General features: G+C 39.1%; 1 protein-coding gene across 1 annotated transcript in view; it reads right to left on the bottom strand.

Moving 5' to 3' along the window:
• Window positions 1–23,757, bottom strand: part of DNAH11 (dynein axonemal heavy chain 11) — a 352,005-nt gene that overhangs the window by 185,522 nt on the left and 142,726 nt on the right. Inside the window, 7 exon segments of the mRNA XM_043589069.1 lie at window positions 1,129–1,221; window positions 4,335–4,473; window positions 9,929–10,045; window positions 13,242–13,387; window positions 13,509–13,665; window positions 17,256–17,416; window positions 19,242–19,373. Of these exon segments, the coding sequence (XP_043445004.1) occupies window positions 1,129–1,221; window positions 4,335–4,473; window positions 9,929–10,045; window positions 13,242–13,387; window positions 13,509–13,665; window positions 17,256–17,416; window positions 19,242–19,373 (945 nt within the window).

The raw sequence follows: 23,757 nt of genomic DNA, 5'->3' as shown, positions 1-23,757 counted from the left end.
TTGTTCAAGAGAATCTCTAAGAACTTCGGAATAATAAATGTAACCATTTTTAGTTTGGGTATTTGTTGTGTATTGGCTGAAAACCGAAGAAGACTTTAGATTTTAAAAGCAGTAACTTGAACATCAGGATTTTTACAGAAAGACGTAAACGATCCAACAACAACAACAAAAGAAAAATCCAAGAAAATCTCGGTCCAATCATGAATTATGACTGAGAGGAAAAGAAAGTATTACAGAAGTAGAAAATCACGTAAGCATCCTTTAATGTGAAAAGAAATTCATCGATTTGTTTTCTTCAACTTCTCAAGCCATACGAAATATACACATAGTGATGTATATCCACTGTTCTCACTATTTAGTAAAGAAAAAACTCTTAAAAAATTTAGAGGAAAAAGAAGAAGAGAAAAAGTCCCCAGCAGGGATAGAACATTCACCCAGCAGCTGTGAATAACCACCTGAGCATTGCATTTCACTGGTGTCAGGTGATCGTTCTTCCTGTTTGTTCTATGCTCATTTTCCAGGTTCCATTAGATTATGTTTTCACTGACATTTCAGGATTATTATCCCAACTCAATTAATCAGATTTTCTGAATGTTCCTCAGAGGAAATCAACCAGTGATTACTGATTTGATTATGACTGCCAAAATATTTTTTGTAGCTGTTATTTCAAAAGCACTTACAAAATCACATTTTCTTTCCTGTATTCACATCCTTATACTCAAGAATACTTATCTTTCATGATGTAAGCAATGCCAGTCCTCAAAATATTCTATGTGGAAAAGAGAGATCATACTTTTTAAAAGTTGCTCTGTACTGGGGCGCCGGGGTGGCTCAGTTGGTTAAACGTTCAACACTTGGGGTCGGCTCAGAGCATGATCTCATGGTTTTGGGAGTTCAAGGCCCAGGATGGGCTCTGCACTGGCAGTGCAGAGGCTACTTGGGATCCTCACTCCTCTCTCTCTGTCCTTCCCCAACTTGTGGTGCCTCTGTCTCTCTCAAAATAAATAAACTTAAAAAAAGAAATAAAAGTTGCGCTAGGCATGGCCCACCATCCAGATACATACTTTCATTTCTGTGAAGTTGTTTAGCTACCCACTCCACAAAACCATGTTATTAGCACTGTGGTACCTGATCTTCGGGTCTATTTTTATCTCCTCGTTTCAGGCAGCCAGCTACAACCAAGACAGATTTAATAGCGCGAAGTCCCCAATCATAATGATCCTAAAAATCAAAACATAGGTTGTATTTTCTCAAAGATTTTAAAAGGGAATAAATTTCTCATTCCAGAAGTAAAAGCCAAAAGCTGTAAGAAAAGAGTTCAGATAAATACATGCTTTAATGATGTAAAGTACTATTTTCCTGTTCTCTTCCAATTTGTAAAAACCACATCCCTTCAGTATCCTCCTCCCTCTTTCTCCTGATTCTCTGCCTCCGTCAGCAGATCTCTTCTTCCCATAGCACTGAGTTGCAGCGTGCCCAAGGATCCATCCGTCTTCCCTGCTCTCGTCTCAGTAAACCTGCTAACACTGAGTTGAACTACTTGCAAATTTTCACCTCTAAACATGGCATATTTCTCCAGTGTGACTTCAACAGATAACCCTGTGAGTCCACCCCTCCCAGACCCAGATCTCTACTTGCCCTAATAACTCTGCCTCTTAATCACTCAGACGCTCCAGCCCTAACTCTGGCATTTAGTGCAGTACAAACTTTATTATTACAATTCAGGGATATAACAGTATGTCCGCTTTGAGAGTTTCACATAATCCCGACAGAAGATGCCTTTCACAGGCTCTGGGCTCCTGGAGAACAGAGCACAGATCTATTCCCTGTTGTCATGTAGGTCCCAACATGGTGCACTGCACAGGTAGGTACTCAGTAAAGGGACAATGAATTAAAAGATTGCTCTCTTTTGCCTTTCATCTACCACCCACAGAGTGACAACTTTTCTCTCAAATTATCTCTCAATGGCGCCTGTGGGAAAGTCAGCACCCTCTCCAAGCATCATCCATAAAAATGCACATAAAAGGATCTAACCACTTTACAAGGCTGTTGAAAGAATAAAATGCTTTGTGAGCAGTGAAACAATATATCCATGTATAACTATGTCCTTCAATCCAGCAGTGAATAGTAAAATCAATTTAGTAGGTCTTGACCATCATTTCTGCTGGTAACAGAACAGAAGAAAACAGAATGAAAAACACCATAATGTGTTGCAAATAAGAAGGGCAAGAAGTGTTGGGTGAAAATTGTTGTTTCAGCTGTGCATATGACACACGGGTGTGGGTCCTGAGTCTCAACAGAAGGAGTATTTTTTTTACTGTGGGTCATGGTAAAAACTCATTTGAGAGCCATGATGCAGAAAAAGATGACGGCTTGAGGAGAGAAGGCAAAGGGCAAGAACTGGAGTGTGGAGGTCAGAGAGACTGAGGAGGGGGCTAAGTCAGTGCAGTAAGAACATTAAAGGAGAGGGGGTAGAAGAAATTCTGGACACGGGTTTAAGACGAGTTGGTGACCCTTCTCAACATGTAAATCCAACAACTGCTGAAATAATCTTCACTGTTCTCATTATGCTAGTCCATCAGTCAAAACCATCCATAGGTTCTTCTTAAATCCCTACAGTTTAGAAAAGTATCAGCGTCCATCCTTCTAACTCAGCCCTTCTGTCCTGGCCTCACTGCCTTCCCTCATCTCCCCCATGACATTCCTCTAGTTGGAGAATGCTCTCCTCGTCTGTTCTACCTTTCCTCCCAACACCTCCCTCATACCTTATGGTTTTCAAGGAAGAAACTATGATCATCTCCTCCTGCATGTTCTTCTAATTTTTATCTAACGGAAACTCAATCCCGGAAGTTCTCTGAACTCCAAACTCTGAGTGTGCTGGTTTCATGTGTTCTTGCTTGTCCTCTTAATCAACCAACAGGTTACTTGGATACAGTAAGTGCTCACTCAGTGTTTAAATATTACTACTGGGAATGGATGTGGTTGCGACTCTGTACTGCCCGGGTTCAGTGACATTGTTTTCTTCTGACTTCTGCCCGTGATAAAATTAAAATGAACTCCTCGAAAAAATAAGAAGGATACCACAAACAAGGAGAAAAATAAAAAATACTCACAGTATTATCACCCAGAGACAAAAATCAAAAATCACTACGTACTTCCCAGTTACTTTCTATAATACATGCAGTCTGAGTGTAAAATAAATGCAAGTTGTAGATCGTACCTAGTTTGGCATGCTGCATTTTTTGCATAGAACACTGTCATAAACATTTTTCCATGTTGTTAAATTTGCTAGGATTTCCCCCCAGAATGTAAATTTACATATTAAAAGGACAACATCAATTTCGCTCTCAGAGTCCAAATTCCACCTTAACGACAGGTAATTCAAAATAAGTACATCTGTCAGTACAGGTAACTATGTGGTTCTAACTATGGCATTTTAATACTTTCATGCCAGAAAAGCTGCAAAATAATGTCACCAGGAATTAATGAAAGGTCATCGAAAAAGTGAGGTCAAAGGTGACCACAAAGCTGAATTTAAAAATAATGAGGCTGATACATACATAATTTGTGTAGCTCATCAGCAACTTCAGTGAAACAGCAAGAAGCTAGCTACTGGAGAGGAATAAAAGGTACAGCACAGGGAATATGGTCAATGGTACTGTAACAGCCTTGTATGGTGACAGACGGGAGCCACACTTGTGGTGAGCATAGCATAATGTACAGAGGTATCCAATCAGTGTGCCATACACCTGAAACTAACATCAATGAGCATCAGCTATACTCCAAAAAAAAAAAAAACCCCAAAACACAACAAAACCAAAAACAGGTCTGACCCACTTCAGAGACTAGGGAATCACACACTGAATGTAAAAACAAATAACAAACCCACCTTCAAATAAGGGATTACCACCAAATGAGAAAAATTTTCATTTAACATTTCTTGAAGGGTTCTTTGGAAAATCAGCTTTACCTCTTCTGATTCTTATAAACACTCTTGCCGTCTCTCACTAGAAAATAATATTCTCACCAACAAAGCAGGCAGCATAAAATTCCATGAACAATTATAACATTGGTGAGAGTCAAAGACGATCACAGAGCCCACTGACAATTGTACATAGTACCAATCAACAGTCAACTTAAAATGTCTCATGTTTAAAATCAGAAAAAGAATATTACAAATACTAAAATAAAGATTTGCAAAATTTTACGGAAAATACAAAATTACTCTAAAAGGTCTAACTGTAATGTGAGTGATAAAGTACCCAGCATCTATGTGTCAAAAGCAGTTTTAATGGGATGTACAAACCTAGGAAAGAGAACAAAAAACCCCTCACCTGCTTGGAGAGGAGCCCCCTGCAGAGTGTGTACAATGTCACGAACTTGCGGGCTAGTGAACGCGCGTCTGCAAAGCCTTCAGCAACTAACATGATTTCACAGATTAGCTCAATGTCAGGCGCAACCATGGCACAGGGTCTGAAAAAGAAATACGAAATTTAGTTTTAAAACGTTCTAAGGTAATATGTACAGATTGCTGAAATCAAATGATTAATTTGTACCAACATTCTCACCATTCTGAAGCAGTTCACAATTACCTCTGTCCATCACAGCTAACAAGACCCTCTGCTTCAACTAAAAAATGTCCGTCAGTTACTAGATACATAGAAAAAGACGGAATGTCTGGAAATGACAGAAGGATGGGTGTAAGAGCTTAAGGAACATCTGTGGTATATTCTCCTATAAGTAAGTCATCACTGTAGAAAACTGAGTGATACTCGGGGCTAGAGGCCACCTTTACCTGTGGCCTGTGCTGAGCTAGTAAATGCTTAATGACTGGCTCTCCAAAAATAGCATTTGCGGGTTTCCACAGAACACACACCTGCACCATGGCTAACTTCAATCTATCAACATACCACTAAATGTGGGCCTGGGAAGAGATGTGCAGTAGCATACCACCAAACAGACAAAGCAGATATAAAGGATCTAAGCGCATCAGTATGACTGAAATAGTGATGCGTTCTGAGTATTTATCACTTTTGTTTTAAATATAATCAAATGTTTATATAATTAAGTTTCCATTAGTGGCTGTGCTTATGGAATTCATGAAAATTTAACCATCAGTGCTTTCAAGCTGGTACAGGCTCTTTCTAGCAGGCCACTGCCTCAGGCCAGCTTGGTTACACTTTTAAGATAAAAATTTACCAAAACGTAACGTTTAACTCCCCTTCTTGGAGGGGGGGGGTTCCACAAAGTCCTCCCCAAAGACCACTGCCCTGGACAGCAACATCTGAAAACATTCTGTTCAACTGAAGGGCAAAAAAGGAACCAAATAAGTAAATAAGCCTGCTATTTTAGAATTCTTAAAGTACACAGTCCAAAGTGTTCCTCCACCTGCTTTTATAAATATAATTACAGTCTAGAGTGTGCATATCTAGGTTTTCACCCTAAACATTCCTAAGTTTCTTTGGATCTATGCCGTGACTATTTCTCCTATTTAAATTACACCCACACTTTCCCCACGCTTTGTACTCTTATCATAGGATAGAAGTACTAAAGATGAACAGTAAACAGGGGACAGGACAGAAAAGGCAGTGAGTTGACTTGCGTGGTACATACGTTAATACTGACAACTTTTTTTTACTGAGCACTTTCTTCACGCCATACAGAGCATGACAAGCTTTTCATGCACTCTCTCCCTTAATTGTCACAAGTCTACGAAGCGGCTCCTCTCCTCATCAGTATTTTGCGGAGTGCAGACTAAGGTTCTGAGAAGGGCAAGCACGTACGCTCAGGCCCGAGGCAGGTCAATGGTGGCATCAGGACGCACTTAGGGCTCAGGCATAGTAGCCTGAGCCTCCTCCACTCATGAATGCTACTTGCGTCATCCAAACTGGCCTTCAAACTTTGCTGACATGAGTACTAGCACCGCAACATAAGTGAGGCTCTGCTTCGTTAGACCAAATTTACGAAAACGGCACAAAACAATTTCAAATTTTGAGACCCAAATGAAAACATGCAGGAGATGAACTGGGATACAAATGTAAAAATACTGGAAAGATGTACCATTTTCAAAATCCAAGTATTCTATAATCATTAGTTTCTAAGGATAGATGGTGTCTAAAATTATTTTTTTTTAAAAAATAGACATCATACAGCCACTATGCTAGGCAAGCTGTTTTATGAAGAAAGAAAAACATTTAATAAAGCATGCTGGACTAATTGACTATTTGGGAAAAGAATTCTGTTTAAATACTCATTGTAACCAACCAAAAGAAGTTCTCGACAAATAAAGTACATTTAAAAAGTCATACTATAAAAATTAGAAGAAAATACAAATGAAACATGATTAAATATCTAGACAGATGAACAAGCAAATTTCAAGCTTAAAAGAAGGGAAAGAAATCACACTAAAAACTATAGAGGTTCTTACCTCATATATTAAATAGCCTATCATTTTGAAGGCAGACACTAAATAATAATACAGACTGTGAACACCAAAGAATTCTTGAAAATGTAACTGATAAACCTCTAGCTCAAAAAAGCAAAAACAGGAGAGAAGACACAAATTACCCATAAAAGACATGGACTGAAGATGTCACTATAGATAATAAAGGAATATTATGAACAAATAAATGCCAATACATTCAATAATCTAGATAATGTAGAAAGACTTCTTAAAAGATGGAAATTACCAAAAACTAATAAAAGAAATAAAAAATATGAATAGCTCCATATCAAAGAAGTTGAGTCTATCCCCCCCCCCCCCCAAAAAGAACAAAAAACTCCCACAAAGAAAAACCCAGGCCCAGATGGCTTCACTGATTAATTCCATCCTGTATTTAAGGGGTAAATAAAAAAAAAATGAACAAAAACCCCCCAAAAAACTCCCACAAAGAAAAACGCAGGCCCAGATGGCTTCACTGTTTAATTCTATCCTGTATTTAAGGGGTAAATAAAAAAATAAAGTAAAATAAAATAAGGGGTAAATAATACCAATCCTACACAAACTCTCAACAAAATAGGCAAGGGAGCATTTGCCAACTAGTTTCATGAGGAGAGCATACCCTAATGTCAAAACAAGATAAAGATACTACAAGAAAGGACACTATAGACCAATATCCCTCATGGTGTGGATTTAAAAATCCTTAACAAGCCAGGGGCGCCTGGGTGGCTCAATTGGTTAAATTTCCGACTTCAGTTCAGGTCATGATCTCACAGTCTGCGAGTTCAAGCCTCAGGTTGGGTGCTGTGCTGATAGCTCAGAACCTGGAGCCTGCTTCAGATTATGTGTCTCCACCTCTCGCTACCTCTCCCCCACTCACACACTGTCTCTGTCACTCAAAAATTAATGTTAGAAAAAAAATTAAAAAAAAATCCTTAACAAAATAGTAGCATGTTGAGGGGCGCCTGGGTGGCTCAGTCGGTTAAGCGTCCGACTTCAGTTCAGGTCATGATCTCGCGGTCCATGAGTTCAAGCCCCGTGTTGGGCTCTGTGCTGACAGCTCAGAGCCTGGAGGCTGTTTCAGATGCTTTGTCTCCCTCTCTCTCTAACCCTCCCCCGTTCATGCTCTGTCTCTGTCTCAAAAATAAATAAACGTTAAAAAAAAAAATTAAAAAAAATAGTAGCATGTTGAGTCCAGCAAAATAAATATAAAAAATAGTATCTCCTGACTAAGTAGAGTTTATCCCAGGAATGCAGCATTGGAGAATTGTTTAGCAATGGAAAACATCAATCAATATAATCTAGCACCTTAACAGAAAAAGGACAATACCACAAAACTTCTGGCAGAAAACCTGTGAAAATTTTTGCAACTTGGGACTAGTAAAACTTTCTTAACTAGCATATTAAAAAAAAATTGATAAACTGTATTCCATCTCATTCAAAATGGACACCATTTAGGGGTGCCTGGGTGGCTCAGTCGGTTAAGCACCCAGCTTCAACGTTTATTTATTTTGGGGACAGAGAGAGACAGAGCATGAACGGGGGAGGGGCAGAGAGAGAGGGAGACACAGAATCGGAAACAGGCTCCAGGCTCTGAACCATCAGCCCAGAGCCTGACACGGGGCTCGAACTCACGGACCGCGAGATCGTGACCTGGCTGAAGTCGGACGCTTAACCGACTGCGCCACCCAGGCGCCCCAAGCATCCAGCTTCAGCTCAGGTCACAATCTCACGGTCCCCAGTTCAGATTCTGTGTCCCCTTCTCTCTCTGCCCCTCTCCCGCTCACGTTCTGTTTCTCTCTTTCTCTCTCAAAAATAAATAAAAATTAAAAAAAATTTTTTTAATGGACATTTAAAATGGACACCATTAAGAAAATTAAAAGGCAAGCCACAAATTAGGAGTGAAGTATTTGCAATATATGAATTTAACAAAGGAAGCATACACAATACAGCTCTTCAAAAAAGTGAAGGGAATGGCCAGTAAGTTCAAAGATGTTCAAACCATGATCCATCATGCAAATGCAGCAGACTAAACCCACAATGACATACCTCCACGTATCTATTAGATGGACTACAACTTGGTAAGAACGTAGAGCAATCGAAATTCTCATATACTGACAGTGAGACTGTAAAATAGTACCACCATCTTGGAAACCCAACTGGCAGATTCTAATACAGTCAAACACACATTTGCCATGAGACTTTCCTTCATAGGTATTTACCCAAAAGAAGATACATGTTCACACAAAGATTGTAGAGGACTGTTCATAGCAGCTTTATTCATAAGAGCCCCAAACTGGAAACACAAATGTCCATCAACTGGTGTATGGATAAACAGGTTGTAATATGTCTCTACAACAGAATACTAATCACCTACAAAAGACCTACTGATCTCCTCGACTTGGAGGAATCCCCAAACCTTATCATTCAAAGAAAGAAGCTAACACAGACGAGTACAAACGAGTACAGAACATGAACTCTAGGAAAGGCAAATTTAACCTAGAGCCACAGAAGACACATCTGTTGCATGGGGGATTAACGTCAAAGAGGCACCGCTTCCAGGGGTTGGAAATATTCCATATCTTGATTGTGGTAAATGTTTTCACAAGCTGTACCCTTAAATGCATGCAATTTATTACATGAAATTATACCTGAACAAAGTTGATTTAAAATAGGAGAGAAACACAACTGGTTCAGATACAGTACAGCTTCTCTGACAGACTGTTAATAGGTGTATACATTGGTAAAATATTTTTGGAAGGCAGGTCATCGATAGGTATTTTATTCATTCACCAGGTAATTCTACATGTACAAATCTATTCTGGGTAATAATCTGAAATAGGGTAACTCTTCATGTGAAGAGATATTTATAGTCTGTTTTATGATCATAAAAAACTGCAAAGAAAAACACAAACCCTTCAGGTCAGACAATAGGGAACAGTTAAGAAAATTATGGATAAGCCGTGAAAGCGACTGTTTTGAAGCTACATAAAATAGCATTTCCAAGGAATTTCCAATAATACAATAAACTACTTATGTCAAAATATTAACTAAGAACTAAATAAAAATCATACCTAAAATAATATCTTAACTTCATAAAATCTGAATTATAAAAGAGGCCAAAAAAAGGTAACAATTACCACTTCTGGGTGGTAAAGCTGTAACCTTTTCTTTATCCTTTTCTGTATTTTCCACATATTCTATAACTAATAAAAAAACTTTGTTTATAATAAAGACATCATTATAAAAGAGCTAGTATTCAATGTTTGAATGTACCATGCAACTTTTAAGTAATGATTTTAAGTTCTGGCTTCATATTTCAAAAGAGTTAAACTTATCATGATGGAAGTTCTATCAGGAATCCCAAAGCAATAATAAGAGGTTTTCCACAGGAATTCTCAAGTAAAAACAAATCATTTAACAGTGCAAACCAGCAACATTAGGTGGCATGAGTGCTCCAGATGCTAAACCACAAAGCTTAACACTTGCCTGAAAAGAGCTTTGAGATTTTCCGGTAATTCAGTTCGACCAGCATATCCTGGGTTCATCGTAATAAATATTCCAACTGACGGCTTCAGTGTGATGGCTTCCCCAAGAAATACAAATCTACCGTAAGAAGAATGTTGATGGAATTAAACGTGCTCATTGAATGTGAATACGCAATGACAAATGCACACCACTGCAAAATGCAAATTATTATTAGGCAGCTGTTGATTCTGGGTGATTTTCTTTACAATTCATATGCATACAATTTTGAAAATCTTTGAAGCATGTTTATTAAAAATACACTCCCTTCCCCGCAAAGAGTTACAAATATGGGAAGTATTGTTTTATATTTTAGCATGGCCTTATATGCTGGAATATAAAAATGAGGACGTGGCTACTTTAACATCGAAATGGGATGTCATTTTTGCCTTCAACATGGGCTGCAATTCTTTGAATGGGACGCTGCAAAGACAGAAAATATCCATGTTAAGAGGACAAAGTGACATCTTTGTTCCACCTTTATTAAGTCTATTTACTCACCTTCCTCCTTCACTGCCTCCCATTTATTCAGCAAATATCTACTGACTACCATGGAGAGGCAGAATAGTGTGGTGGTTAGGAAAGCTATCTGTGGAGCCAGATTGTGAGTGTTCAGAGAGCAGCTCTATCATTTTAGGTACGTTCCAATTCCTTCATCTCATAAAAAGGAAAGGGGGTGGTGATAATATTATCTACTTTACTGGATCATATGAGGATTAAAAGAGATTATATGTATAAATGGCTAAGAGGACAATGCCTAGAATACGGTACATACTCAACAGATGTTAGCTATGACTATCGCTATTCTCATCACTTAAATGCATTGGAGAAGAAGCGAAAGATGTGTAGAAAGATCTGCAAGGGTCTAGTTAGGCTACTGACGGCCAGAGCAATGAAACAGGCAAGAGCCAGAGGGGCCAAAGTGAAGGACAGTAGAAGGAAACTTTCAAATGATGGTAGAAGAGAAAGTGCTCTCTCTTGTTGAAAAAGGCAAGGGCTAGAGTAGTCGAGGAGCTGGGCCTACCTCACACAAGGGAGAGGGAAAAGAGACACAGATTTTAGGACTAAGAGCTTCTTAGATACTAGATAACTAAGAGAAGATGGATTTTGTATAGCCAAGGTAATAAGGGAGAAATCTTCAATCCCAGCATATCAGGCCAGGGAAGGCAGAGAAGCCTGACAGGGCCACTCACAGAGAGGGAGCTGCTGTAAAAGGGCCCCTGTGTGCTCTCCCGTGATACAGCAGGGATAGCCACAGTGAAGGGTATAGACTTTGAGGGGGTAGAGCCAGCAAGATGCGCATAGGCTTTGTTGTTGAGGCATGGTTCCATCTCTTAAATTCTTAAATATAAAGAGCATGTAATAATTCATGAAAACATCAAGAAGACTAGCCATCTGTCCATGGGCCAGCCTGAGACAAACAGGTACAACTTACATACACAGAGACATAGACAAAGAAGAAACTACCAGTAAGTATAGTTAGAAGTATCCAGAAATCCTTGCACGGATCAGTTATCTAAATCTCCTTAAGAAAGGATGGACTCGGAGCACCTGGGAGGCTCAGTCAGTTAAGTGTCTGACTTCGGCTCAAGTCATGATCTCACGGTTTGTGAGTTCCAGCCCCGCACCCGGCTCTGTGCTGACAGCTCAGAGTTTGGAGCCTGTTTCGCATTCTGTGTCTTCCTCTCTTCTCTCTGCCCCTCCCCTGCTCATGCTCTGTCTCTCAACAATAAATAAATGTAAAAAAAAAAAAAAAAAAAGTAAAGAATGGATGGCCTCAAATGATATCTGGGTTACATCAAATAATAAGATTTTGACTAAAAACTAAATGAAATACATCTGGGGGGGGAGTCAAAAAGGAAATAATCTAATCTTCTCTAACATGGTCTTACAGCAGGGGCAGGTAAGGCAGCAGACATGTGGTCATAGTCAAGTGGTATCCCAGAGCCATGTGATAGAAGCACTGAGAGGTTTTTTAAGAGGTGGGAATTTCTAGATGTCATATACAATAAGTGAAAGCTTCTATAATAGAGTCACAGTTTCCAGGGGCTTTCCCTCACTGGGAGATTGAACCGTCCCTATGGATAAGACAGCTAGCTGAGCAAAATGCCCTAAGGAGTGCGAGTAAGTGGGTAGGCCAGATAAAATGAGATTTCCCGGTATACAAAAAATAGTGCAAAGAAAACCACAAACAAATGTTATAAAGAAAACCACTATAATACTAACTTCTCAAATTAAGCCATCAGTCTCCAAGTGCCAGTCATGTTTTGTCTTTTAGAATGTGGCATCATGTTGAGACACTGTTAGGCTCTGGATATATCTGGGAAGTTTTTTGGAGTAACTGAGTAACGAGCAGAGCATAGTGTGTACTCTACTGTGACGGAACATTGAGCAAGCAGTGTTGGTGGAGACACCAGGATTTTGATTTTGCATCTATTAAATACAACAGGCCTACGGGGCAGCAAGTGGAGTCCTGAGACGCTCCAACAGGCACTGTCTTTGGAGGTCAAGGTATCAGAGAAAGGAAGTCTGGGCACCCAGCAGCCACCAGCAGACAGATGGTTCTCAAAGCCACATGACTGGGTGTAATTACCAAGGGAATGAGACCCAAAGATTGAGCCTTGTGACCTCTAATACTGGTAGGTCAGAAAATAATAACAAAAAATAACAGCAAACACTGATACAGGGCTGACTATGTGCCAGACACTTGTCCCAGGGCTCTGCATTTAGGTACCACGATGATCAGTAAGATAGTTACTATACTTTTTCTGATTTTGTAGATGAGAAGAAATCAGCCCAGGGGCATCCCTGAAGCTGGGAAAAAACCAGGAGGATGGTGGTGTCTTGGAACCAATGTGAAGAAGCGTGCCCGGCAGAATGGAGGGATCGATTGTGTCCAGTGCAAACAGAAGGTCAAGTTAGAACAGAACGCTAAGATAGATTACAGAACATGAACAGAACAGATGCTAAGCGGATTTAGCATCATCAAGAGGGTTTATTTTTTTATGTATAAATGTAGTACACCTTTGTTGCATTCAACAATTAAAAACCGCTAACAAAAATAGGTCATTCAAAATCATTCTTCAAAATAAACCAGTTCCTCTTATTTTATCCATTTCACGAGACACAGATAGGCAGCAAGCGAAGAAGATGAGGTTTGCTTTCATCCATTTTACAAGACGCAGATAGGCAGCCAGCGAAGAAGACGAGGTTTGCTTCACTATTTTATGTTTCTGTTTGTATCCGTAACAATAGAAAGAAGCCAGGCGCTACTCACCTCTTTTTCCTGTTTCTGATGGCATCATGTATCATTTTCACTTGCACTGCCACCACTGACAGAACCTCCACAGAAATTCGATTGAATTCATCAAAGCAGCCCCAAGCTCCTGTCTGCACCAATCCCTTATAGATATTTCCTATGGACTAAATCATAAAGCGAGCCATTGAGAATTTAACAGAAGAAGGTTTTGAGCTATTAGTTTCAATCATTCCAAATCAGGAATAAATAATATTGTCAGAATATAACATTTTATGACTATCTTACTTTGTAGTCCATTTGCTCTGAACAGTTGAATACATAAACCATCATGCCAAGGGCACGTCCAAGATCTTTGGTGGTTTCTGTTTTTCCTGTACCTGCTGGGCCAGCTGGGGCTCCACTCATGGTTAAATGAAGTGATTGAGTTAAAGTGATGTAACACCTTTCAATAACAAAAAATACCAATGTTACAGGCTGATATCATATTTCTAGAAAACATAATGGAGAATACAACTTTGTTTTTTTAGTTTAAGAAGTCAGGCTCTACAATATGGTCATAACAATCAATATTAATATACCTAGGATTTGTTATGGCAATAACAAGAGTCAGAATAATAATTTATACCAAATTTAATTTTAGGTTGGCTACTTAAAAAAATAAAGCATGTATTGCTTTTTCTTATTTTCTAAGAGCTGTGTATCAATACAAATAACACTTGATTTGTAATGCCATTGAATTTCTGATATGTCTAGGTAGAGATACTATTATTATGGCAGACAATGTCTCAAAACTATTGTTTATAAAAGAAAAACAGAAATCTTGGTGATGAATTAAACACTGACTTCATTAAACTGATACTTAATGAATACATTAAGAGATGAGATACGTAAATATATATAAATGTAAAGTATGCAAATATATATGTATTTCAATATATAAAGCAACTACACAAAACAAAATTTGTTACATTAAAATATATATCAGGAATTCATTTTGAACATGTTGCTACATGCATTTAGATTATGATAATACCTATTTTTACAGGAAAGATTCAGAGGTTCTCAGGCTGAGGAGAATTATACAAAGACAGAATTTAATACTTGTAAAAGAAGAAAAACTAACAAATAGCAAGGATCTAACATGAGGTTTTCATAAATTACTTCTGTCTTACTACACACAGTGGACCTAATAGAAAGACATACACATGGACATCTGTAGTCAAGGGACTAGGGTCTACTTTGCCAATCATCAGATGTTAATCTTAAGTCTTTTGACATCAATGTGCCTCTCATTTCATATTACAACGTGCCTCTGTAATATGAGGAATTTATTGTACGGATTCATTAAACAATGCCAAAGATAGATGCCTTAAAAAATTCAGAGTGCTAGGCAAACAGAAGCAATTACTTATGCAAATGTAAAGTGTATCTATATTTTACGGTCATCACATGTTTAAGCACATCTTACAATGAATATGGAAAGCAAAGACCTCTGAACTAGGAATTACAGTATTTTTTTATAGTGCAGACTATCTGCTAATAATCTTCTCTCATGGTTCCAAGTTTTGGTTGGACATGTGGCTATTTGCTCCACCTAGATTTCCCCCACCCTCCAGCCAGGAGCAGCCAAGTGACCAAACTCCAATGAACACACTGTGTGCTGAAATGCTGTAGAGAAATCCCACAACAGCTCCTTCTAGATCTTTTGCCTTCTTTCACTTGCCAAAACAAAGGCGGAAGTCTTGTTTGGCATGTTGGCCACTTGCCAGCCTGTACTACTGAGCCCCTCTCCTCTGGACTGTTACTTATGCAAGTGACACATCTGCCTCCATGGACTTGACCTCCTTATGTTTTGGGTCTCTCTGTAACGGCTTATCCTTCACACTCCTACCCAGTCCACCTGCACTCCAGCCCAAGTCGCTCAGTTACAAGCTGGTTGACCTACGTCTCTGAACCTGCCCATGTAGGGAAGCAGGAACTGTTGCGGAGGTTGACTGCCCTGCCTACCACACACAAGGGGAAGATCAACATCATACGAGATGTAATGAGCATGTTTGGAAGGCAACATTGTGTTAATGTAAACAATTAGTAAACAACCCAAAAAATGTAATGGAAAAGAAACGTTCACCAAGTGAACATCTTACACAGCACCATTCACTCTATCAAAAGGAACATTCAGCTTCCTTTTAAGCTGCAAATAAACCACATAGTGATTTTTTTTTTAATCAAAAAGTTAATAAGCTATTAGTCCTCACTTACTGGCACACTCTGAAGTGTCTCTTCCCATCTTCTCCTACACCCTGTGCCTCCCTTCTTCTCATCTTTATTTATAATGGCACATATATAGTAGACTTTTAGCATTTGAAGTTTTGACTACTCTCAAGTGATTTTGTCAAGATACAAATTTTAATCTCTCACACTGAAAGAAGTACATAAATTAACCAGTTAAGATAGCAAACAGTTTTAGTTAGAGACAAGTTAAAGAGAACTGAATTAGAAAAACAGAATTACAATTTATCAGTGATGAAATCGGGAGCAGTTTAATACAAGCAAGAATAATCACAAAGCTAGTGCAAGAATTTCACGGACTTCCTAAGATCATCAACACAAGCCAGCTTTACTGACATATTTAAAACTGCTGACACTTTTTTTTTCTTTTCTTCTTCTTTTTTTTTTTTTTTTTTTTTTTTAAGAGATGGAGAGGGACGGAGCGCAAGCAGAGGAGGGGCAGAAAGAGAAGGAGACAGAGAATCCAAAGCAGGCTCTAGGATCTGAGTTGTCAGCAGAGAGCCTGATGTGGGGCTTGAACCCACAAATGTGAGATCATGACCTGAATTGAAGTCAGATGCTCAACCGAGACACCCAGGAGCCCAGAAAAAAAAAATGCCTACACTTTCATTCCCAGATAAACTGTATGTATGGTGAAACTGGATAAGTAGGAACACTCTTGTGATTTTGAGGTGTCTTTCGTCTTTCACGAATGCCCATGAATATACATGCTTTCTCTCACCAAGTAATTCAACAGAGGATGGAATACTAATACGGAATTTCATGCCAAAGTGGCTTATCCTTACCTACAACATTCTGACGGTATGTATATATTGACTTAAAGTCAAGTGGCAATGAACTTTTAATAATGGTAATCCCCTCCCCTTTGACCTACTTGAGCCATATTGGCTCTGTGTTTATCTCTCGAATGGGCTGATGTCTTTCTTATCTTAGAAACTGTGCACTTTTCTCTGCCTGTCACTTTCTGCCTTAGGATGTTTGCATAGCTAGTTCCTACTTGTCATTTACGTCCCAACTCAAATATTCCCATAACCAATCTATAGTGGACTCTCCATTCAAAATGCTTTTTAACATATCACCCTATTTCATTTTTGTTTTACCATATATTACCACCTAAAATAACTTTGTTAATTTGATTATTGTTCCTCCTCATTCCTAGCCATTCACATGCCACAGTCAACGAGAAAGTGCATTCTATGAGAGCAGGACCCCTGTCTCTTTAATTAATTCTGGAAAAGCACTCAGCACAGTATTTCCTAAGTGTTTGTTAAACCATTTCATGGACCTATGTTCCCACTCTTCTTTTCTTCACTGTAGGTAATCCCTCAAAAATTAATCTGAATGTAGGCAATTCCTATGTTTACACTTTCCATAAAGGTATGCAATTGTGGGAGGCAGTTACAAACCCTGAAATCAGAATGTTAGCCATGGATAACAGGAGAGAATGGACTCAATGATCACAAGGGCTGCCCTCTCTCATATTAATCTGGTCATGATTTCATGATCTGTCTATCCAGTGTCTCTATCTCTGCTTCTCTAATTTGGTTCTATTTACCTTGTCTCAAACTAAAGTCAATGTCTACCATGCGACTCCATTAGCCCATTTACACACGTTTTCATAGTTTCCACGTTTGTTCATCATTTTCTCTCACACCTTTCTGTTCCATCTCACACACCCTTACCCACACTAGGGGACTATTCTGGTTCACTTTTTCTCAGCTGACTTCCACTTATCCTTGTTACCTGTCAGTTAAAGGAGTGATCACTAGCCGAGGACTGTTTCCTAAATATTCATAGAAGTACTGGAACTGGGCATCACAAATATTTACGAAGCAGTGTTTCTGGGAGTCCTCCCACTGGTGACGAAGTTGAGAAAGCCAAGCAAAGGCTTGGGGACTGACAACCTGAAAATATCACAAGATCATTACATATCACAAGATATTACAAGGACACTGTATGTTTTGGGGCAACACACTTTATTCACCTAATCAATTCTGCTGATTCACATTTTATTTCTAAAATTCTCACAAGACAGTAATCTCTTCATGCTATTGCAAATCACAACTGCATGTAGATGGTTCAATACTTCATCAAAACTATGTGTAATAAAAGTCTTCATTTTAAGAAGGCTTTTACTGTAAAACAATATCAATTTGTTCAAGCAATGCTTTTTTCCCCTTTTATGAATCAGCCCAGGGGATTTGATCCCTTTTCTAACTTTATACTCTCCTCATTGAAATCAGACGGAAAAATACACTCTGTAGTAAAACATATAAACCATAATTTCTTCATGTCAGAGGTATCAATAAACTATACTTCCAACAAAGTCCATTCTAAAGCCAGTTTTGCTTTTAGTACAGAGATTTTCCACTTCATTTTTCATTAAATTAAATCACAGTATTTTTTTTTTCATTGCCATTCTTTCTTTTCTTAATCCTATCCATTCTTTTCCCAATTTGAAAAAACAATTCCAGTCTCTTTCAATACATTTGTGACCCTAGGACTTCTTGGGAACCATTTAAGTTACCAAAATTATTATCTACTAAATGTTCTGATGCCTAAATACATCTCAACATTGTACAACTGTATATATTAGATGATCGGAAATGAGACAAAGTCTTTACCTCTTTGAGTACAAAGGACATATTTTAAATCATAATTCATCCTACTGTAAGCCATCACCACTGAAAAAACATAATAAAGTATGTAAAAAGGTGCAAGGTCATATTCAAAGAATAGTTACCAATGGTCCATTATCAAAATGAGAATACCTGGTAAGTGGTAGAGGGGATCAGTTTTGGATTAGCAATTACACAATATCACTGATGGTCCTGAACTTGGAAGAAGTATTTTTTACATTTATGGCTTACACAAAGAAGCAGTGCTGGCACTTTCTGGAGAGAATGAAAATTCACTTTGATTTTAATAAATTGAGAAAGAGCTACAAAAACAACAGGAAACGTTTCAAAATACATACATGCATTCATATTGTAAAAGGAATGGTCTTCCTTTAGAGTGCCATCACCAGCAGAAAAAAGAGGGGTGAGGAGAAAGTAGCCAACAGGCATGGTTCACCAATGTTGTTCAGGAGACAAGCACACTTGTGACATTTCTAAGTAGAAATGTATTTTAGCAAAAAGCTGAGAAAATTTTTTCACATGAAACAGTGCCAGTATTTAGGAGACACAAAGGCTCTGTACAGAGGTCAGAAGGATATTCATGTCCTGAAAGTGACTTCTGCAAAGAATGTCATTTAGCCTTAAAAAAAAAAAAAAAAAAAGACAAGGGGTGACCACTATTCCTCTTTCTTCCAAAGGAAACTAATCAAAGGCACACAGAGAAGTTTTAAATGACAATCTTTTTGCTATTGGCCGGGTAAGCCAGAGAGGTGATAATCACAGGCCAGAAGACCAAGATGATGATGTGTAGGAAAGCCTGAAGACAGGGAAACGAACACGGTGACTTCACGAGGTTCTTACATCCTAGGTTAGTTTTTGAGATGGTATGGATTGGAGGTTCCTGACTTGGCAAAACTCTGATGTGCAAGACTTGGGATAACTCTCATGAAGATAATTACTTAAATCAAAGTCACTCACAGTAAGTGTAACTAAATTCATAGAACTAATTAAAAATATACAACTTAAAAAACACCTTTCTTGGAAGTACTCTTGACAATAAACACCACTTTTAGGAAACAACACACAATACATGAAATTTCTATGAACTTGCCTTCTGAGAAATAAGTTTGGCCACCACATCTCTGGCATGGACGTCTATGGTACAAATTGTCATGATCTTCTGCCTATCTCCAGGTAGAAGTTCTCCCAGTAAAAGGGCTATCAGTGTATTCAACTGAGAAATCTACAAGAAATTTCGTAAAGAGAAGGTAAGGGTTACAAATATAGAATCCAACAGTCCAATTTGTGAAGAGCATGCTAGCTTACAAAACTGTTTCAAGTATGTATCTCAGCTAGCCCTCAAACAGCCCAAAAGTAGAAGAGAAAGGAAGGGATGTTATGAAATTAATTACTTTAAATACAATAAATATTTTAACACCCCTCCCACCCCAAGCTGAGACTCAAGAAGGCAGGAAAACATGAGTAATGACAAAGCCAGAGGTAGAAGCCAGGTTTTCGGCCTGCACTGCACTGACTTTCTGCCCTAATGATGATAAATCCACAACTTTGCTGGGATAGAAAAGATTACAAATTTGAAAAGTCAAATTGAGCTAACCTCTGTAAAAGTACAGTAAGAACTAAATATCAAGTGGTTTTGGTTATTTGGGTTTTTTGTTTTGTTTTTTGCATAAGGGATAGGACAATTACTTTGAAAATATTTAGACGTATAGGGGAAGACTATCCCACTTAATTCTTCTTACTCATATCCTTATTCTTATTAGGTCCAGTTATTTCTTACGTCAATATTTTTCACACTACGGGTCTCTTTCCAAAGAATGCAAGGGAATGAAATGGAATTACAGGGAAGAGAATGGAATAGAAATGTTGCATTACAAAAGAATGTGTATTGTTTTGTGAAACTATTTCAGTTTCAGACTTTTGAGGGTATACATACATGTGTAAATTAGATCTGATATAAAATATTTACCATTAATTGTGTCAAATCTAAATTAAAGTTACTCTCTTAAGCGGTCATTTTGTGAGCATATTTATTTACTCAGAACATGTCTGCCTTATTCAAGGCTTATTAGCCAGCCTTGCCTCCCCACCCCCACCAAATTCTGCCTTATTTCAGGGTAACAGAGTAAAATAATACTGTCCCGTTTCCTTTTTTTCACCCCGCAAAGGAAAGTCAATTACAAACCGTTAGAGCTCCTGAGAGAGTTGGTAATGAGTGAATATGACACATCACCAGAGGCTCTCGAACCTCTGTGACCTCGTGTCAAAAACACGCTTCCTACAGCACTATTAACACATCCCAGAAAACAGCCAACACTGCAGACTTCCCCAAGCCCGCTGTGCAGCTGAACTGGAGATGGTTATGTAACTGTACTATGAATGGAGAAGGCAGGCCGAAAGGTAATAACCATAACACACAGTTTATATGAAATCAGATTGTGCAAGGTGCCAGGCACTGACAAACCATATTGTCCACATCGTTCGATTCAATCTTTGCAAAAATCTATTACTAGCCTAACTTTGCAGATGAAGAAACTGAGGTACAAGCATATTAGCAGGGGAGGGGTAATTCAAATCCAGACAGCATGCCTTCAACGTCTGAGCTCTTACTGGTCACAGCACATAAATTTTCTGTCCCAGCCTCAGCAAGACCAACCCACCCACCAACTTTGAGGTGGAGAAATCCACTGTGCAAGAGGCATTCGAGACAGGGGTGCCTGGGTGGCTCAGGTGGTTGAGCGTCCAACTTGATTTCGGCTTAGGTCATGTGGCACAGTTGGTGAGTTCGAGCCCACGTCGGGCTGTGTACTGACAGTGCAGAGCCTACTTGGGATTCTCTCTCTCCCTCTCTCTCTGCCCCTCCCCTGCTTGTGCTTTCTGTTTCTCTGTGAAAATAAACATTTTTAAAATTTTATTATAAAAAAAGGTCTTTGAAAGGGATTCAAAATCAAACCCAATGGAAAGTTTGTTCAAAGGAATAAAAAATATTTAGACATTCACAATATACAACATCCTTATAAGCATTTATCTACTTTTAATAGTTTACATCTATAAAATGTGGCCACTTTATTTAAAAAAAAAAAAGCAGAAGTGATCATTATTTCACACACACCATGTTCACTATCCCCTGGATTTTAGGTTCCATGAAGGCATATGTGTGCCTGTCTAGTACATGACTTTATCCCCAGAGCCACTAAGGGGCTAGCTGTCAAACAGTAGGTACTCAGTCTTTGCTGAGTAGATTAATACGTGTACATTATTAGCCTCTGCACACGTAAGCTGACCAACCAAATTCATAGGCATGTTGGTTAGAAAAGAGGTGTTTTGGCATTGCATATTTTCTCATCTCGGTTGAGACAGCCAGTCTTTAAAGTCTCAACTTGTATACCAGTTCCAGTATTTGGTTAAAAAGAATTGGCTGTAATGACAGTAATAATAACTTATGCCTTGTGAGAACATTTATAATTTCAAGTGCTTTCACATGCGTTGTCTTGTCTGAGGCTCCTACAACCTGTGATTTCTCCATTATTGATTCATTTTTAACAAAAGTTCATCCAAGTGAAAGATGATTAAAAATACAGCTCGTCAACATTATCTGTTCAGCATCCTATGTTGGGGATCTGACATTTTTCGGGATTAAACGTTCCTAGCAATGCTCTTTTTTAAGCCATAAAATTCTGTACCCACAAAAATAGAGTTATAAAAGTTCTATCATTTCGGTGGTAGCATCAGGCACTCTCACTAGATGGTCATATTATCAATACCTACAAGTTTATGGCCCATGACATATAAAATGTACCTTGGCAGCTTTTAAAAAACATATAGCCTGTCGGGGTGCCTGAGTGGCTCAGTTGGTTGAGTGTCCAACTTCAGCTCAGGTCACGATCTCACGGTTGGTGGGTTCGAGTCTCATGTCAGGCTGTGTGCTGACAGCTCAAAGTCTGGAGCCTGGTTCAGATTCTGCCTCTTTCTCTCTGCCCCTCCCCCACTCACACTGTATCTCTCTCAAAAATGAATAAAAGCTAAAAAAAAAAATTAAAAAAAAGAAAACATATAGCCTGTCATGTAATCAGCACTTATTCTTGCCCTTGCTCAAAGCAGTGTTATAAGAGTTTTTGCTAGGATCACAGATATTTGCCTTAAGTCAACTGCCTATACCTCACCTTGAAACTCAAGCAGCTGTTTTCCTCGTACACCTTAGCTTTAGCTGGAGCATAAATAGAGCATATATCCTGAACCAGAGAGAAGCCTCCTTCCAATACAATCCAAACTCCTCTTCGTGAGCGCAAAGCCCTCTAGGACCTGCCACCACTCGTTTCCCACCGCACATCACTCTGCCTGCCTGGCCTTCCTGACGTCCCTCCGTCACGGCTGCATCACGGCCACAGAAACTCTTTCTTTCCTGTGCCTGGACATATTCCCTTTGATCTCTGTACAGCTGGCTTTCTCTCATCATCCATATCTTAGTTCAAACTCACCTCATCAGACTGGCCTTCCCTGGCCATCCCATTTACTATCATCCCCTACCCCATTATTCTATAGGTTCCTATTTTCTTTTCTTCGTGGTACTTACTAGTATCCTACCATTCACTTAATTATTTCCTTATTTACTATTTGACTCCTCCCCTGACTATAAGCTCTAAAGGAGCAAGGCCCTCACGTATCTTATTCACTACCACAATCCCATACCCAGTAGAGTGGCCAGCATAAGGCACCATCTCAGTACACACTCATTGTAGGAATGTAGGAAGGAAGAAATGAACAAATAAAGAACAGCAATAGTATGCACCAAAGCAAAATTTTGTTCTTTCAATCACACAGCAAGACAAACGTTGATTACTGTTTGCAGGGGTTACAGGTCAAGGCAGAATGCAGATAAATAACTATAATCATTTTGTTGGAACAAGAAGTACAAGCTACAGGGGCGCCTGGGTGGCGCAGTCAGTTAAGCGTCCAACTTCAGCCAGGTCGCGATCTCGCGGTCCGTGAGTTCGAGCCCCGCGTCAGGCTCTGGGCTGATGGCTCGGAGCCTGGAGCCTGTTTCCGATTCTGTGTCTCCCTCTCTCTCTGCCCCTCCCCCGTTCATGCTCTGTCTCTCTCTGTCCCAAAAATAAATAAACGTTGAAAAAAAAAATTTTTAAAAAGAAGTACAAGCTACAATGGCGCACAGAAAAGGGGCCTTGCCTAATCAAGGGCTTGGAAAGACATTTCAGAGAAAAGGGTATTTTTGCTAAGACTTAAGGGATGAGTGTAATTTAGGTTGTAAAAACTCCGAGGCTGCCCACCCACGGAAGCAGGGAGTAAGCCACCAGAAGCACCCATGTGAACACCCAGCACATGGCAGGTGACCCTGTCAGGGAACTTAAAGAAGTGCAGCATGGGAGAAGGGCAGAGTGTGGGAGACCACACAGGTACAGATGATGGAGAAAGAGGGGTCCAAACACACAGAGCTTGGCCAGCTTATTGAAGAGTCTGAACTTCAAGGGCAACAAGATGTTGCTAAAAGGTTCTAGGAAGCATGCTAATAATTCGATTTCTGTTTTTAAAATATTTCTCTGCCTGTGATGATGGATTGGAGGGAAACAAGACTAGAGAGAAACAGCCCTGGA

This window comes from Prionailurus bengalensis, chromosome A2, assembly GCF_016509475.1.
Source record: "Prionailurus bengalensis isolate Pbe53 chromosome A2, Fcat_Pben_1.1_paternal_pri, whole genome shotgun sequence".
In the NCBI taxonomy this organism is placed as follows: domain Eukaryota; kingdom Metazoa; phylum Chordata; class Mammalia; order Carnivora; family Felidae; genus Prionailurus; species Prionailurus bengalensis.
The sequence above is the reverse complement of the archived record's forward strand: the minus strand, read 5'-3'. Positions and strand labels throughout refer to the sequence as shown.